Source organism: Oryza sativa, chromosome 3 (assembly GCF_034140825.1).
Source record: "Oryza sativa Japonica Group chromosome 3, ASM3414082v1".
In the NCBI taxonomy this organism is placed as follows: domain Eukaryota; kingdom Viridiplantae; phylum Streptophyta; class Magnoliopsida; order Poales; family Poaceae; genus Oryza; species Oryza sativa.
In genome coordinates, this window is record NC_089037.1 from 7,709,107 (window position 1) to 7,726,807 (window position 17,701).

The window sequence follows — 17,701 nt, forward strand, 5'->3', positions numbered from 1 at the left end:
ACTAGCAGAGGATGTGTTTAGATGGTAGAAAAGTTAGGAAGTTAGGAGAAAGTTGGTAGTTTAAAGAAAAAATTAATAGTTTATGTGTGTAGAAAAGTTTTCAATGTGATGTTATGTAATGGAAAGTTGGGAATTTGGGAGGAAGCCAGAGTTGCAGTACTGACAGATCTGAAAATACTGTAACCTGTTGAATGCAGGACACACGGTTGCTGGCTTGCTGCTATGATTGGAAACGCATCTCTGGCTCTGTATTGGAGTGCTGTAGCATGTACTCTGTACAGTAGCAGAGTATTTTCTACTCCCTATGCTGTTTGATCGTAGCCGTTGCATCTTAATTTGATCGGATGAAATATGAAGAGGGAATACCTTATATGCCATTGAAAATTGATCCGATCTCTTATATGCCATTAAAAATTGGTTTTTCTCTTATATGTCATTGGTCCAAATTTATACATCCTCTTATACCACTCCCGTCTATTGACCGTGTGTTAGACCGTTAACTTCAAAGTAAAAAAGATGTATTTGTTTTTCTTAGTTGTTAGGTATGTCCTATGCTCAGAATGGCAAATACGTCCTTTTTAGTTGAGAGTTAACGGTCAACATACTGAAGTGGTATGAGAGGGTATGCAAAATTGGACCAATGACATATAGGGGAAGAACCAATTTTTAATGACATATATGAGATCGGATCAATTTTCAGTAGTATGTAAGGGATTATCCCTATATGAATGGGAGTGCAGTACACTGTAGTCTATATTTGATAACTCTATCTACTACAGTTTTATAGAGGATGCGCTTCTATTAGAGCAGGTACAATAAGTCTAGTCAGCAGGCTTCAAAATACTCCATGCCAGCATATTCTTAGATGGAAGGAGAACTGAAGATAGAGATTGAAGTGGGCGACTATCTAAGCGCCCGGCGATAGCACGCGTTGCACGACAAAAAATACATTTTGTGGCCCCCGCAACTACCCTCATCGGATCTCATGTCTCATACTTGTGTTCCCACCAATGTTCTGCATTTCGCCTTTTCCTTCTCCGCTCCGGTGTGCGCCGATGTGCTTGGTTCTTCGCCGGAATGTTGGCCAGCGTCACGTCACTACACCGGCAATGATTCACCCCAGGAGAGTTCGAGAGCTCCACCAGCTGATTTCGAGCTCGCGCTGATCGACCTCATGCATGCGAACCGACGCCCTTGCCGCTGGATCGATCTTCTCTCGGCACGAATCAAGCTTCTCAAACCTCAAAATCGAGTTCTTGTTGCTGGGGTCGACGCCCTCCCCTCCGAACTGAAGCGAATCGATGTATGGATGGAGCTCCTTAATCTGTGACTCGACATAACCCACCGCTCGGTTTGCTCTGGTATGAATCAGCCATTGCCTAGCTGCAAAACCCATCTTTCTTCTTTGCTTTCTCTTGTTTTTTTTCTTTTCTCTCATTTTTGCTTCCGTGTGAATGGAGATGGATAAAAGGATAAACCACCAGTCATTTTCTTTTAGTTGCTGTTTCTGGTGTTGATTTCAATCTAAAGCTGTGCGGGAGATGAGCTAGGAAAGCAAAAACCAAACTCTTTCTTTTTCTTCATCGGTAGACTACTCACGCTCATATGACAGCACAAATGGCTACAAAGATGGAGTACATTCTTGATCGTACTGTGTATCCAAAATTAATTGTTTAATAGCTTTTATGTAGTTAGCACAATAGCCAATCTATTGTATTAGTTAGCTTTACTCTAGCTATAAAATGATGTGGCATTTGGTACTGCCGGGAGTGGGCAGGATCTCCCAAAATTTGGTGCTTGATTTGCTAATGTACGTGGCAGGATCTCCTGTGCGGCGAAATATCTTGCGTTTGTTTAATGTCTTGCGGTTATCATTAATCCTTTATTTAGAGAGACATTCCTTCATCAACCGTGCAAGCAACCTAGGTTTTTCAGTTTTAATTTAATAGTGGCGTCCAAAGAACAAACACACCCGCTGTCCAAGCTGCTAATCTACTGAACGTTAAATTTAATAGTAGTACTATTTGGCAAGTCCATTTCAAAGGATGACAACACTAAACGCGGCGAAAATACAGATTATCCAACTAAACCTTATTGGGGTGTTCTTTGAGGAATACTCCCTCCTTCCCTAAATGTTTAACACCGTTGACTTTTTTAAACATATTTGACCGTTCGTTTTATTCAAAAACTTTTGTGATATGTGTAAAACTATATGTATACATAAAAGTATATTTAACAATAAATCAAATGATAGAAAAAGAATTAACAATTACTTAAATTTTTTAAATAAGACGAACGGTCAAACATTTTAAAAAAAGTTAACGGCGTCAAACATTGTAGGGTGGAGGTAGTACATTTCTCTTAAGAACTCGTTTTCTATTCTTCTTCTTGGTTCGTTGAACCACAAAGATCAGTGTATCCAACAACCGATTCTGCACTGTTCTCTGAACATGCGAGAGGCTCTCATACAGTATGGACCGATGCCGATATGCCATCATCAGGTGTGCTGTGCGTGAGCAGTTGCCGGCTAGTTTCTGTGCTGATTGTTGGTGACATCACATCATAATAGAAGTAAAGTAAATTTCTCTCTGCATCGCAGGATACGTGTTTGCAACGTGCCATTGCTAGGGATAAATCACACTGTGATCGATCGAGATGGCACGAACAAACAACACTCTACCCCCCGACACCATGTTACTCCATCTGGCGGAACATGATTAAACAATGGCTGTGCCTGTATCTACTATATGTGCATCGAGGAGATTAAGATCTCCGTGATGAGGTTTGACAGGCTGAAAAGCTGCGGCGTCCCGGCTGTGACGAGGCCCCAGGGAATTTCCCTCGCCCGCTACTTTCCAACACCTGAATGACACGCAGAGCCGCCGCCCACACGGACGGATGACAACTTCCTTTTCTTTTAATCTCCCCTTCGTGATCGCGATCTGCTCTCGAGATGGATCCGGCGCCGCCTGCCTCGTCCTCCGCCGCGCGGACAAACTGGTCGTCCACGCGGGTAGTCGCCGCCGGCGGCGGCTGCAGAAGGTGAAGTAACAGGAAGGTGGCCCAAGCCCATGCACCGATCTCCTTTCTGTACGTATGAATTGAAGACTGTGGCCCACATAGTCTGTCTGACACGATAGCTGGGCTGTAATTGGGCCACAATGGTATTAACTCCCTTGGAATAAGTTCACCGGCCGTCCCTCAACTTTACACCGAGATTTTTTGAGGTCCCTTAACCACAAAACCAGAAATCTCTACCCCTAAACTATACAAAACCGTTCACTCAAGGTCCCTAGGCAGTATATACGAGTGGTTTTGCTGACGTGGCATCCTAGTCAGCAAAAAAAAAATTAAAATTAGAGTAAATTGCGTTCACGATACACAAACTTGTATAGTGGGTGCAAATAGGTACAATAACTTGCAAATTGCTTATTCCGATACAATAACTTGGCTGGTTCATGCAAAGATGGGCCAAACCAATCCACACAAGTAAAATTGATGTAATATGATACGTACTAGTGTGTAATTATTGTTACACATCAAAATTTTTTACTGACACATATTATTAGTCGCATGATACTTTCAAGATCTAGACCAACGAAAGAAGCAAAATAATTAAAAATACCTGATTGTTAAAATACACTTTCGATGAAAGTGTCAGAACATGAACATGAAAATTAAAATTTTCTTTTAGTAGTTAATAGTACATATAAAAATTGTCTTGGTCTTGAACATATAAATAAACATTAGACGAGTTATATAGATGATCAAATTTTTCCAAAAAATGAAACAAATATTGTACCATGGACATGAAAAATAAACTTTTGCACATTTTTATTTGGATTCGAAATAAGATCTCCAAATCACAGTTGTATGTATATGCTGTTATGTCATTAGTGTGCACTAATTTAGAGCAATTTTACTTGTGTGGATCATTTTGACCCGGTTCGCACCAACTAGCCAAGTTATTGTATCAAAGTGAGCAATTTGTAAGTTATTGTATCTATTTGCACCTACTACACAAGTTCATGTACCGTGAGTGTAATTTATTCTTAAAATTAATATGTGTGGCCCACATGTAAGTGAGACAATGGTGTGGGTCCCACATTTCTCTGTTTTTTTTCTTTTTCTCTTCTCTTCTCTCCGAAATCTCTCGAGTCTCGAGCAGGCGCGGCGACCGAGGGGGAGAGAGGTGGCCGGCGGCGGAGCGGGGACGGTGGCAGCGGGAGAGGGAGAGAGAGGCGATCGACGCGACGGCGGCGGCGGGAGAAGAGGAGAGGTGGCGGCCGGCGCGACGGCGAGCTCGGCGTCGGAGATGTTCGAACGTGTCGGGTGCTCGACCACGGGCCCCGCCGCCGCCCGCCGGGCGAGCGACGCGCTCTCCCTGTTGACCCTCTCTCCCTCCCCAAGGCGATGGGGCTGCTCCGCTGCCGAAAGAGCTGCTGCCTCCACTGGATGAACTACCTCAGCCCCGACCTCAAGTGCAGCAACTTCACCGACGACAACGACGAGCTTACCATCAAGCTCCACGCCCTTCTCGGCAACAAGTAAGCAAAACAAATTTCAACGTGTTGTCATCTGCTCCGGTTAGCTCTTCTTGTGTTCTTGGTGCTGATTGATTGGTTCTGCAGGTGGAACACGCACATCAAGCGCAAGCTCATGAGCCAGGGCATCGATCCGCAGACGCATCAACCGGTTAGCGCCGGGACCAGCGTTGCCGCGGCAAGCGAGCTGACCACGACGGCCAGCACTGTCGGCTTCCCATCCCTGCAGGCACCGGCGCCGGCATGAGGGAGCTCGAGGAGGAAGGAGGGAAGGCTGGGAGGGGTCTTCCTCGTAGTCGTCGTTGGCGGTGGAGGTGTCTCCGGTGGAGGCCGAGTCAGCGGCGGAGGTGAGCTCGAGCTCCGCGTCGAGGAGCATCGCGAAGTCATCGCTGCCGCTCGACGATGACGGGGAGGACAGCGATGGCGACTTGGCGGCGGGGCTTATGGCCGAGGGCAAAGGGTGTGCTTTGGTCGGTTAGGGTGGGCTGGATACGCCTCCGCGCTCGCCCACCTCCGCTCCGCTGCCACGCTCGCCCTCCGCCGCTCCACCCGCCGCCACGCTCGCCCTCTGCTTCTCTGCCCGCGGCCGTGCTCGTGCTCCACTGCTCGGCCCGCCGCGCTTGCGCCCGCCGCCGCTCCGCTGCCGCACTTGCCCTCTGCTGTGCCACCCGCATCCGCGCGCGCTGCTCTGCCTGCCGCCGGCCTCCCTCACTGAAGAAGAGAAATAGAAAAGAGAGAAAAGAGGAGAGAAGGAGAAGGAAGGAGAAGAAAAAAATGTGCAGCTAACATGTGGGCCCCACGTATTTTTTTAAATTTTTTTTGGCTGACTAGGATGCCACGTCAGCGAAACCACCCATATATACTGCCTAGGGACTTTGAGTGTACGGTTTTGTATAGTTTAGAGGTGAAGATTTCTGGTTTTGTGGTTAAGGGATCTCAAAAAATCTCGCTGTTAAGTTGAGGGACCTCCGGTGAACTTATTCCAACTCCCTTTCTTGTCGCAGTTGATGCTGGTACGCCGTACGCTCCCTTAATTGAGGAGAAAGTCTAGTCCGTCCCCACAAAACATAGTATTACGATGAAACATATCATAGTATAATGATGTTGGATTTCCTCCTGTCCAGAATCGTTAAAATAGGATCTCATGTAGTTATAAGTTGTTATATTTTGAGACGGATGGAGTAAAAAAAGACACCGATACTATTGTTTTAGGAAATAAAAATTAATTTATAGGTAAAACTTTTATATATTTGCTCGTAGTGATTTAAAAGCCTACACTAAAAAGAAACTATGTTGAGAATATCTTAAAATCAAGTTAAAAAAAATAAATTTTGGGTTTTGCTTTGGCTTATTAGACCAATCGATGGGGCTCTTACTTCCTTCGTTTCAGAATTAGTTAATTTGGTAATGGATATGACACTTCCTTCTATGGAGATTCATATTATTGGGTAGTGTCATATCCATTACTAAATTAACTTATTCTCGAATGGAGATAGTAGTAAGCATATACTTTTAGTACAGATGATCTAAAGATGTAAATTAATTTGTCTATAACATGTAAATTAATTATATTATAAATTTTAAAAAATATAAAGTTGTCTTTCTATGTCAAATGGACCTTTTTCATACTAAATATAGCATCTCATATAGCACGACTATATGAGTACTGGATGTGACACATTCTAGTATTATAAATCTGGACAAGTTTCTGTTCAGATTCATAGTATTGTGATGAGTCAAATCCAGTGTAAGATTAACTTATTATTGTACAGAAGTAGTATTAAGCATATACTACCAGTATCAACCTGTGAACCTACTTATAGATCAAATAAGTGAGTAACACTAGATTCCCGCGTCATGGCCTTTATAGATCAAATAAGTGAGTAACACTAGATTCCCGCGTCATGGCCTAGCTTGCCGCACCTAGAAAAATATAAGTGGGGTCGACCTGTGAACCCATATATAGGCTAAATTAGCAGGTAACTCAAGATTCAATCCGCGGGTTACCTGCTAATTTTGTCTATAAATGGTTTGTGGGTAGGCCCACTAGCATCCCTGGCCGGGAGGGAGAGAGGGTGATGCTACGTGGGTCCTTATATATATATATATATATATATATGTATATATATATATATATATATATATGTATATATATATATATATATGTATATATATATATATATATATGTATATATATATATATGTATATATATATGTATGTATGTATGTATATATATATATATATATATATATATATATATATATATATATATATATATATATATATATATATATATATATATATATATACATATATATATATATATATATACATATATATATATATATATATATATATACATATATATATATATATATATACATATATATATATATATATATACATATATATATATATATATATATATATATATAAAATTGGGAACTTACTTGTACATGGGCACAATATATTTGTATATTTTTTTCTCTAACCAGAATGATTCTATTGTTGTTTTTATTTTCTTTGGCTCCGTTCGGTATCACTGGCTGTTTGCTGCATGCGGCTGTGCTGCACAGCCGAACAGAAGAAATGCTAGTTGGGTACTTGGGTTCCGGTAGCAGCTGTCTGTGGCGCAGCCACAGCCATGGCTTCCAAACAGGCCCTTTATTGTTGGTGCCTGGTAAGCGTCACATAGACATCGTATGGGTCGTATGGGGTGAATTGCAAGTCAACAAATCATGTAGACGTATCATCAGTCGAAATCGTTCCCCTCTATACAACTTTAGCGACTCAAATTGGACTACTATTAGAAGTCGTGGGGTTCTATAATTGCCTGGTTTTACGGTTGAGCCGGTGAGGGACATGAATAAAACTCGACCTATAGTTGAAGGATGATAAGTAGACTTTTTACTACTGAGTATGAAAAAAAGTCCAAGTTTACTTCGGCATAGCGCATCTAGGCCGGAAAATCTAATGGGCGATCGATCGCTACCGCGATCTGGTAGCGATCGCATCCCCTCCCCCCTCCCTCCCTCCATGTTTCCTTTTCTGACACCGTATTACTTTCCTATTTTAGTAAATTTATACACCTAAAATTTATACACCTAAAGTTTATAGACCCAAAGTTTAGAGACCCAAAGTTTATAAATCAAAAGTTTATATATCCGATTCAAATTTAAATTTGAATTCAAATATTTTTTATATATAGTATTTCTATACATCTAAAGTTTATACACCTAAAGTTTATAGACCCAAAGTTTATAAATCAAAAGTTTATATACCCTATTCAAATTTGAATTTGAAATATATTCGATTCAAATTTGAATTTGAATTCAAATATTTTTTATATATAGTATTTAGATACATCTAAAGTTTATACACCTAAAGTTTATAGACCCAAAGTTTATAAGTCAAAAGTTTACATACCCAATTCAAATTTGAATTTGAATTGTATCCGATTCAAATTTGAATTTGAATTCAAATATTTTTATATATAGTATTTCTATACATCTAAAGTTTATACACATAAAGTTTATAGAACCAAAGTTTATAAGTCAAAAGTTTACATACCCGATTCAAATTTGAATTTGAATTCAAATATTAGTTTATAAACCCAAAGTTTATAAGTCAAAAATTTACATAACCGTTTCAATTATAAATTTAAATTTAAATATTTATGGTGTAGTAGGAAAAGAAAAGGGTAGAAGGAAGGGGGGAGAGGAGGGAGCGACTGTATAGGGGGAGGGGCGGGCGATCACCCGCCCATTAGGCGTACCCCATCTAGGCGGCTAAGAACGATGCCAAAGAAGAATAATGCAGGGAGAGGAAATCCTTCAGTTACGAGGCCGGGAGATTGAGATGTACCAATGAGGGCGGCCGGTGACGAACAACTGCAACCTCGGGTGGGACAAGGAATACCGCTTCTGCGCGTGAGATATCGCGGTCCTGGCGCTGGATCTCTATCACACATTGCGCATGTCAGTATCAGAGTATGTGACGGTGTGTCACTATCCAGCACCTCGTGGATCACGGCGCGAGCGGCCGCGGCGCCGCAATTGCAGCGCGAGGGCAGCGAGGTCGTGGACTCGTGGTTGGAAGGGAAGGGAGTTTGTCCATGTTTTCAGTTATTATATGGTAACATGACATCTGTATCGAGGTAAGGAAAGCAAATTTTTGAAGTGGACAATGTGAAGCAATCGGGGGAAACTGGGAATAAGAATTCAGCAAATCAAAAGACGACTATACGAATGCAGGCGTTCGGAGTGCACCACTGCTCGTTAACGCAGGGTCGCAAGTTTCAGAATCAGTAAAGGTGCAGAAGTTCAGTGATCAGGTGATCTGGTGATGCAATGATGTGGAGTACTGGAGTACCCCCTCAACACCAGGTTTTTTCTACCTTCGTCGCCACCGTCCCTAGTCGCAAGGCCAGCTCGCATTCTTATCAGCTCGTCCAAAATATCACGGCTTTGCCGCCATATCACGATCTCTCCCTTTGCATGTACAGGGGTAAAGAGCGGGATAACTCGGAACTATTGGTATCATGTATGGCCAGTGATGTATAACAGTTCAACTATCACTGAGCCCCAGTACTACCAACACGCCCAAAGGTATCTTTTTGTCATCGTCATCGACCGGTACGTTTATACAAAAAAGTTCATTAGTGTTTTTAATTGGTTACTTGGAGAGACACTTATATTTGTGGGATCCAGTTGCCATTACAAAAATAATCTGGATTTCTTTTTGTGCTCCAGAAACTTTTCTAGAACCCCTTTTCCTGAAACCTGAATTCTTCTACAAAATGATGAAGTGGCTCTGAGTGGACGCGAAACTAGAACAATTTTGATACCTTGGATATTTTGGGTGAGGGACACAGACAACCACCATATCTTTTGCTAAAGAATTTTGTTTCTGAAAGGGTATCAGAAGCAATACTGACAAATCAGTGCAGAGAAGCAATTAGAATGTTGGTACTAGCAGAGAAGCTGATGTCATGCAAAAAAAAAAAAACACTGAACACCGATAAGTTATACTCCCTCTATTTAGGCCGTGTTTAGTTTTCCCTATTCCCAACTTTCCATCACATTATATCACATCAAAACTTTCTTACACATATATAAACTTTCAACTTTTTTTTCAAACTCCCAACTTTCTTTAAACTTCAACTTTTTTTAGAAACTAAACACACCCTTAGATAACTAACCGTCAAATAAAAAAGAACCGAGGTAGTACTGAACACTTATCAACAACCACAACTAAAAGAAATACACAAAGGAAGAATCAACTTCTAGCATGTTCATATATATATTAAAGTCTGGTATGACGACTTAGAAATGGGATAATCTGGTGCCTTCCTCTCAAAGAAAAACTCCAACTATAGAACCATTCAGAGTCCACAAACTGCCCACACCATCTGCATTCACCACACACTGAAGAAGAAGAAGAGTATGCAAGGAGACATACAAATCACTATCTTCCTGGTCTCTGCTCCATTATTGTTGTGGCTCTCAGCCTTATCTCCGGACTAGTATAAGTTAACCTATGCTATCAAGCACCGCGCACCAGGTCATACGTGCGGACACTTCCAAGCTAGACGAACGTCACGCGCACCATACATTTTCCTTTTACAAGTTCACAACGAGACGTGAAAGACCAGTAAAGGGCCATTTCTTCTAGAAGCGTAGTGCGCTGCCACAAGCTAAGCTAGTGTGCGTGCCTAGTGGCTGCCGGAATCTTTGCGTCTCCCAACGAATTGGACGCTTCTGTGTAGCTCGTCGGAACACGGGCGGGTGGTTGTTCACCTCACCAGCACTGGTCGGTCTCCCACGTGCGGCGGCGGCGCGCGGGGAACGTCGGCGAGCGGCCGAGGGACGGGGTGGCGCGGCGGCGCCCGGCGGCGAGGAGGAGGAGGCGGCGGTCGTAGTCGGCGCGCTTGTCGGGGTCGGAGAGGGTGGAGTAGGCGGCGTGGACGCGGATGAAGTCGTCGGAGGACGCGGCGGCGGGGTGCGGGGAGGCGTCCGGGTGGACGGCGCGTGCGAGGCGGCGGTACGCGTCCTTGATCTCCCGCGCGCTGGCCCCCGCGTGGAGGCCGAGGACGTCGTAGAACGAGGCGGCGGCGGCGGCGGCCACGTGGTCCGGCGCGACGACGGAGGTCGACGGGGAGAAGGAGGCCGAGAGCGGCGGCGGCGCGGCGTGGAGGCGCGGGGAGGGCGGCGGCGAGGGGTTCGTCGTGGGCGACGCCGCCGCGGGACGGAACGCGAGGAAGCTGGAGGAGGACAGCGCGGGGCGCGGGGATATCATGGTTGCTGCCTGCCTCGGCGGGAGACGGAGACACGAGACGCGAGGCCACTTGCACGGTGGGAAGTGGTGGGGGGGGGGGGGGGGGGGGTTTGGGTAGTGGAAGGGATTGGCCGGTTTTAATAAAGGCCGGAGCTCCGTGGGCCGCGCGCCGGGTCAACCGTTTCTTTCTGTGTGCTGCGCCCGCTGTCTGACGTGCAACTCGAGGTTTTTCTATGGTGGCTGCTGCAGGCTGCAGCTTTGGCTCCATCTTGGCTGGCTGCTTCACTGGGATGACTCCGTTTTGCTTGGAGAGTGGAGAGGCCTCAACACCGGAATTATGAAGATGGGTCATGTTCTCAACTTCTCATCAAGTTTGGTTCACAGATCACTAGTTCAATGATGTATGCGGGAAATTCTTTTGATCATTTCCCACTCGTTTATTGTATTTGGAGTAAGTGATTGTAACTTTTTTTTAAAAAAAATAATTGACATGGTAGATTAGTATGAATGCAACCAGGAGCAGGGGAAACAACCCAAAAACTCTAAACATCCTGCTAAAGCAGCAAAAGGAAAACAAAGACTCTTAAGCCAATCCCAGTTCTCTGGTCTCTCAACACATTGATCACCCCTTTTCATCTTCTCAGTCAACAGGTCTATCAGCTCGCCCTCCTTAGCGTGACATAGAGCTTTCCACTGAATGATTAGTATATATAAGTATGTAATATATCACGTCACATATATGTAAGTTCATATTCAACTTGCAGAGGTTATGAAAAACAAATTTTATACGTATACTAATATTCATATATTAGTTAAAGTTTAATTTGTTATTTTTATTTTTATACGTCATCTTTTTTTTTAAAAAAAAAAGTATAACCATTTAGCTAACATACAATAGATGAGTGGACTTTCACTTGACTAATTAGAATCCCTCCCCGTATGAATGCAGCTCATACATCATGAATGAGCATGATCAACCGGGAGATTGGAATATCTTAGAGAAACGCTCTTTTCATTGTGCGTCACTTAGACGGAGGGAGCGGGGGGCATTGACTTGGCAAAGCCTTTTTTAGGCTTTTGGCAAAGCTATTCTTGGCCCTGGATAACCTGATTACCTGAAGCCCTGAACCCTGGTCTCTGTATAGTGAACTGAGTTCGGCGTGTTTCAGGCGTCCAGCCTCTATCGTTCATCCAGGTCCTCTCTCATCGGACGGCTCACGGGTGAACACGATCCCCTGATAACTTCCATCCAGTCCGCTCGAGATAACCGGTTTTTCTAATCGTTCGTTGGCTACGTCCCTATCCGCATCCGGTAGCCACCCCGCAGGCCGCGGCGACAAGATCAAAGGATGCTCTCGTTGCGGCCGCCTTGTACTCTGTCGCCCGCACCGTGGCGGAGACGGCGCACCCTCCACGGAGCCGCGGGGACCCCGCAGCGCGTCAGCGTGGCGGCGCCTTCCGCCATCGTAGAGGCCGTTTCGCCGCCGGCGAGGTTCTCTTTCCCGATACTGGTACGTTGGATGTTGAACCTTTTTTGTGTCCATAGGTTGTTCGATGAAATGCCGCTGTGGTTGCTTCCCTTTAATTATGGATAAATCGGAGTTTACGGTAGGAAAACTCCGTTATAGGCTTGTGGCGTGTCGTTCCCCGTCCAGCTCCTTGTCTAAGTGATGCACATTGAGTTAGTAGGCTTGGCCACAATCGAGTTTTTTTGGAGGAGGTATTCCCCTCCCTCTCCCTCTGTCTGACTGGCATATGAGTTTATTTATTGCAAGGGAGGCTTGTTTGGAAGTCACACTTGACATTGTATTCGTTTTAATTTTCATACGACTATACGATGCCAACCAAACAGAGAGCAGGTCGTAACTTGTAATAGATGTCCAAAAATTTTCTTTTTAATCCTTGAGGATAAGCCTGCTCGACAGTATCTTATGCTTTTGCTATTTATCTAGGTCAATTGGAAGGATAGAGATCAGACAATTGCGATGCAATCATTAAATGAACATAAGCATAGCTGCCAAACAGAATAAAGAAGTCACACATGCCTAACTGTAGTTGATTACTGGCCCAACAGACTCTCCATGTGTAATTCTTTATGGTGAACTGGTGAGGGTTGGCCAACTTGATTAGTACTTTAGATTGTGCAGTTTCCATCTACTTGTTCTTTAACGAGAAAACTTCATATTTTAGGAAATGAAGCATATTTATTCAGACCTTTTTATTTTAAGGACGCACAACTGTAGGGTGATTCTGTTTCTCAACTTGTGCATATTAATAATGCTACACTACACATATCCTAATTACAGCAGTTAAAGTTCCTCTTGTACCATTTTGGCTGCATTGCCAAATTTAAACAACCACTTACTTTTTCTTTTGGCTAGAAATGCTATTGAAATTTGTACTCCAGCTAGGCTGACAAATTGAAGCTTCAATTATGTAGGTGAATGGATGCACTGGTAAAATGGGGTTATCTGTGGCTGAGGCAGTCACTTCAAGTGGTCTTCACCTAGTTCCTATTTCATTCAGTAGTAGAGATACGCTAGACAGAACAGTACGGGTTGGTCATACGGATGTTCGGATATATGGTCCTTCTGCAAGAGAAGATGTTCTATCATCTGTTATTGATGAATTCCCAGATGTTGTTGTTGTGGACTACACAGCACCTGACTCTGTGAATGGTAAACATCTTTATCTTTGTTCTTTTTTGCTCTCCTTTTTTTGCATATGCCCATGTAACATGCTTAGCGTAAGTTGTCGTCTGTCCTAAGCTGTCATGGGCTTTAGGCCGGGCGTCCTAGGCCCATTGGATAGGATTAGGGTTTGTTAGGATTAGATAAGGTTTGTTAGGATTAGATTGAGTAGTCCTCCATCTATATAAGGAGGGTTCCTATCCTAGGTCAATTAGGCATTAGATCAAGATTTATCTTAGTGCCCATCGGCCTGCCTTCTCAGTGCGACGGAGAGCGTCGCGCCATTTAGGTTCAGGACCATTCCCTGTTTCTTCATCTATTATAGTCCAATCTATCGGCCTAAAGCCCATGACTAAAGCCCATGACATAAGCGGTCATGAAACTGTACTTGCAGAAATTCCATTTAATCTTCTTGCAAGTTCGTGAAACCCTAGGATATGTAAACTAGTTTGCTGAGTTGGATCAAATCTCGGGTTCTTGACTTGAGGATAGTTATTATTTTTCTGTGTACAAAGACTGTCTCCTTTCCTCCATTGCCCAAGGAAGAACCAAAAAGGAAACCGCTGATGTTTGGTTTTTATGTGCTTCTGCTGATTCCAGTTTCAGATTGTCTTTAGCCCTGATTCTTCTGACCTTTGCAGCTAATGCTGAGCTCTATTGCAAGCTCGGTTTGCCATTTGTTATGGGCACAACTGGTGGAGATAGGCAGTTACTCTATAAATCAGTTCAAGATTCAAATAACTATGCACTGATATCTCCACAGATGGGAAAACAGGTATTATAAAAAATGAACTATCTGATATCTTTATCAAGCGTACCACTGTCATCATTAGACTTCAAAGTGATGAGAGCATCAAGCAATATTATCATTTCCTTTCCTGATCAGGTTGTTGCATTTCTTGCTGCAATGGAAATTATGGCTGAGCAATTTCCTGGGGCCTTTTCAGGCTATCATTTGGAGGTGCAATTCTACCCTGAATATCCTTTTTAGGAATTCAAGATTCAGAAAAAATGTGACCGGCAAAGATTTAAGCTTCTACTTTAGGGAGCAGAAATGTATCTTTTAGTTGGCCTTAAAGTAGACCTGAAAGGATATACTACATAATCTTTGTTGCTGGCTTTGCAATTGGTGATCTGCCCGGGGACTTATTTTCAATAATTACCACACAATTTTCTGTTTGTCATTTGCCATTTTCAAATTGTGAATTCTGAAATTTGCAGGTTTTGGAATCCCATCAAGCTGGCAAGCTGGACATATCTGGTACAGCTAAAGCTGTAATTGCGTGTTTTGAGAAGTTAGGTGTGTCATATGACATGAACCGGGTACGCTATACACCTTTATGCTCGACACTTACTGAACCACATTAACCAGATATTGTTGGCACCCGACCCTCCTTGTCCTTGCTTTCAAATACTTGACAATTTCGCTGGTAATAAATATTTTATTACTCTATATTTGCCCAAATCTTCATGGTCCCTTGGTTTCTTTCAAAAAAAAGTTTGTGTCTGTCCATGCTGCATTCAGTTGAGTGAGGTTTTCATTCAGTAATGTAGGAGATGTTTAGATCTTATGGTAGAAGAGGTTGGCAGTTGGCAGGTGTCATTTTCGCCAATAGCATCACTTTGCTAGTTGTTATAAATATTTCCAAGAGCAAAAGTGTACTCTTATTTATGCTGATTTATACTTCCTATGCTTGCAGATGGTTAAGATTAGGGATCCTGAGCAGCAGCTTGAGATGGTGGGTGTCCCTGAAGAACATATTGAAGGGCATGCATTCCATCTGTACCATCTCACTTCTCCCGATGACAGGTAATAATTGTCCTCCTCAAAATGGGATTCCTATATTCAGGTTTACTAATTAGATGTTTTCCCCTATCAGTGTTTCATTTGAATTCCAGCACAATGTCTGTGGCCGTTCAATATATGCTGAAGGATCTGTTGATGCCGCAATGTTTCTGCATAGGAAGGTTTACTGATATATTACTTTGTGCAATTGCTTATTGTACATTTAGTTGTCAAGGATATTCCGTTTTATCTTACTGTCTTCCTAATTTAGGTACGCTCCAATGATTCCAAAAGAATTTACGATATGATTGATGTCTTGAGAGAAGGCAGCATGCGGTGAAGTTGATGAAGTCCGCATGAACAATATGTTTAGTCTGGGAGGACTATTGGACTATAGCATGATCATCTGATGAAATTAGTAAGTAGCTATCTCATAGTGGAGAAGATGATGTTCCAGTCAAACTTTCCCAGTGAACAGTTTGAAGCAACCCATTGCAGTAAAGTTTCTTCTAGATCACTGCTTTCAAAATTGAGTATTAGGCCCCTACATCTCCATGGTAAGTTGATGATCGCTTATCACCGTTTTGGTTACTATCGATTGTATAATGTTTTCTTTAAAAAAGTTAACCGAATTTGGTTAGCTGTTAGATGTGCTTGGATGTAAGTATTCTTCAGCTCCAAATGTTGATCCGACTGAAACTTTCGTCCCTGACGTAGAAATCTATTTTCTGTGTCTGTGTCTCTGTTTGTGGTTGCAACATGTGCTCACAGCTATTGCGTTCATGTTTAATGCAGTTATGCACAGGGCTACCTCCTTCCCTATCAACCATGAGTACATGTGACAAGGATGTACGTACCTGTAGGGTTTCTCCACATTCTGCTCATTGCAGTGGCTGCTGCCTGAACGGACAAGCAATGAGGAGCAAAACATAATTGACCAAGAGTAAGTGAGCGGCTAGACAAATCATGACAACATATTCGTTACATACATTGTACTTCAAAGAAGTCATACATAGCAACATGGAATCTAATGCTATGTAGTACGTACCCAGCTAATGAAACGCAACAATGCCAATCTAATCATCGTCCTCACAAACTTTATTGGGTAGAATTAGAAACCGCATGACCTGACGGGGCGAAACTGAATGTTACCATGCATTTCAGTTTACAGCCCGTATCGAACTTTCTAGTGCTTGTTCTTCTGCTGGGTTGGAGGGCCGTAGATCGGGGTCGGCTTCGGCGGCGCGTACACCGGCGTCGTCGTGGACGGCGGCTTGTGATCGGGAACGGTCACCGGCGCCGGCTTGTGGTCGGGCACGGTCACCGGAGGCTCGTGGACTGGCGGGAGCGAGTGATCATGGTCATGCTTGGGAGGAACGATCACGGGCGGGTGGAGGACGATGTGGTGGTGGTGCTTGTGGAAAGGATCGCACAGGAACGCGGAGGCGCATTCCGCCGACGGCCGGTGCACCTTGCCGGCGAGCGCCACGAACGTCTTCGCGCCGTCGTGGCCGGGCTGCTGCGCCGCGACGATCATGGAGGGCTCCTGCCCCGGGCAGGGCGCGCTCGACGCGCTGTGCAGCCGCGCGAAGCAGTCCTGCTTCAGCACGCCGTCCTCGCCGACGAGGTCGGCGGCGAGGGGGACGCTGAAGGCGCCGGACTTGTCCACCTTCCCCACGGCCATTTTGTCGTACTCGCCCCTGCTGTTCTTGCACTTGACAGCCACTTGAAGACCTGACACATGTTAACCACATTATGTTGGAGTTCATGTCGAATGTGTGTACAAAATCAGTCACATGGTAGGTCTCGTGGAGCCGTAATAATCGAACTTTCTAGCCGTTTAATGGTTGATGATGCTTTAATACGTACTAATAATTATGCAAGTTTGGAGAGGAGCGATTGTGATCAGTGTCCCAGGGTTTAGCTTTGGCTGGATTATTAACAAATATCGTGTCTTCGAGTCACTCATCGTGTTGGATCTACTTACACGTTTGACTACATGTATCAATTTTGGTTTCCAGTTTATAAACACGCAATTTAGATCATCAATGCCTTATGCCTCTACTAGCTAGCTAACAGTGAGCAAATTGATGGGTATACCTTTGAAAGCTGCCTCGGCATTCATGTTCTTCCTGGTGCAACCCGAGCACATGGCCAAGCCGACCACGACCGGCGCTGTCCCTGCGTACGCAGCATGCGCCAAGCCGGCCACCAGCACGACGGCGCCGCAGACACCGAGCAGTAGCTGTCGAGGTAGGATTTCCATTATGGAACTCTTACCAATTGCTCGGAGTGATCAAGGAGGAAGAAGACCAAACACTGTGGATGGGTGGGGGAGCAAGAAGTGGCGCGGCTCGTAGGTTTATGTAGGCGTCGCGGACGAACCGGAGCGCGTGGCCCGTTA

General features: G+C 44.0%; 4 protein-coding genes across 7 annotated transcripts; 2 read left to right on the plus strand and 2 right to left on the minus strand.

The window, feature by feature from the left end:
• Positions 1–4,413: 4,413 nt before the first annotated feature.
• On the plus strand, positions 4,414–4,791 carry LOC107275336 (transcription repressor MYB6). Its single transcript, XM_015773998.1, has 2 exons — positions 4,414–4,547; positions 4,632–4,791. The coding sequence occupies exons 1-2, from the start codon at positions 4,414–4,416 to the stop codon at positions 4,789–4,791; spliced, it is 294 nt and encodes a 97-aa protein (XP_015629484.1).
• Positions 4,792–9,816: 5,025 nt separating this feature from the next.
• LOC9269247 (chaperone protein dnaJ 11, chloroplastic) lies at positions 9,817–10,900 on the minus strand. Its single transcript, XM_015776327.3, has one exon. It carries the CDS (start codon positions 10,840–10,842, stop codon positions 10,345–10,347), a length of 498 nt encoding a protein of 165 aa, XP_015631813.1. The 5' UTR covers positions 10,843–10,900; the 3' UTR covers positions 9,817–10,344.
• A 1,190-nt stretch (positions 10,901–12,090) lies between these two features.
• Positions 12,091–16,377, plus strand: LOC4332231 (probable 4-hydroxy-tetrahydrodipicolinate reductase 2, chloroplastic). 4 transcript variants are annotated; one of them, XR_001544691.3, is made up of 9 exons: positions 12,091–12,332; positions 13,262–13,499; positions 14,153–14,286; positions 14,398–14,472; positions 14,733–14,834; positions 15,212–15,321; positions 15,392–15,479; positions 15,569–15,854; positions 16,093–16,377. XR_001544691.3 is itself a non-coding variant. In XM_015776325.3 (8 exons), the coding sequence occupies exons 1-8, from the start codon at positions 12,171–12,173 to the stop codon at positions 15,635–15,637; spliced, it is 978 nt and encodes a 325-aa protein (XP_015631811.1). In that variant the 5' UTR covers positions 12,091–12,170; the 3' UTR covers positions 15,638–16,032. The 4 variants fall into 4 exon arrangements, 2 of the variants coding, with proteins under 2 accessions (XP_015631811.1, NP_001389051.1); NR_175002.1 differs by lacking the exon at positions 14,398–14,472 and having other exon boundaries at positions 16,093–16,374; XM_015776325.3 differs by lacking the exon at positions 16,093–16,377 and having other exon boundaries at positions 15,569–16,032.
• LOC4332232 (proline-rich protein 2) lies at positions 16,246–17,660 on the minus strand. Its single transcript, XM_015776326.3, has 2 exons — positions 17,398–17,660; positions 16,246–17,031 (listed from the first exon to the last, which is right to left on the minus strand). The coding sequence occupies exons 1-2, from the start codon at positions 17,561–17,563 to the stop codon at positions 16,484–16,486; spliced, it is 714 nt and encodes a 237-aa protein (XP_015631812.1). The 5' UTR covers positions 17,564–17,660; the 3' UTR covers positions 16,246–16,483.
• Positions 17,661–17,701: the final 41 nt, after the last annotated feature.

Coding starts and splice junctions, on each gene's coding strand:
- LOC9269247 (XM_015776327.3), bottom strand. CDS start 10,842: ATGATATCCCCGCGCCCCGCGCTGTCCTCCTCCAGCTTCCTCGCGTTC.
- LOC4332231 (XM_015776325.3), top strand. CDS start 12,171: ATGCTCTCGTTGCGGCCGCCTTGTACTCTGTCGCCCGCACCGTGGCGG. Junction 13,500..14,152: donor AGCACCTGACTCTGTGAATG/GTAAACATCTTT, acceptor TGACCTTTGCAG/CTAATGCTGAGCTCTATTGC. Junction 14,835..15,211: donor TGTCATATGACATGAACCGG/GTACGCTATACA, acceptor CTATGCTTGCAG/ATGGTTAAGATTAGGGATCC.
- LOC4332232 (XM_015776326.3), bottom strand. CDS start 17,563: ATGGAAATCCTACCTCGACAGCTACTGCTCGGTGTCTGCGGCGCCGTC. Junction 17,032..17,397: donor TGCCGAGGCAGCTTTCAAAG/GTATACCCATCA, acceptor AACATGTGTCAG/GTCTTCAAGTGGCTGTCAAG.
- LOC107275336 (XM_015773998.1), top strand. CDS start 4,414: ATGGGGCTGCTCCGCTGCCGAAAGAGCTGCTGCCTCCACTGGATGAAC. Junction 4,548..4,631: donor CACGCCCTTCTCGGCAACAA/GTAAGCAAAACA, acceptor TTGGTTCTGCAG/GTGGAACACGCACATCAAGC.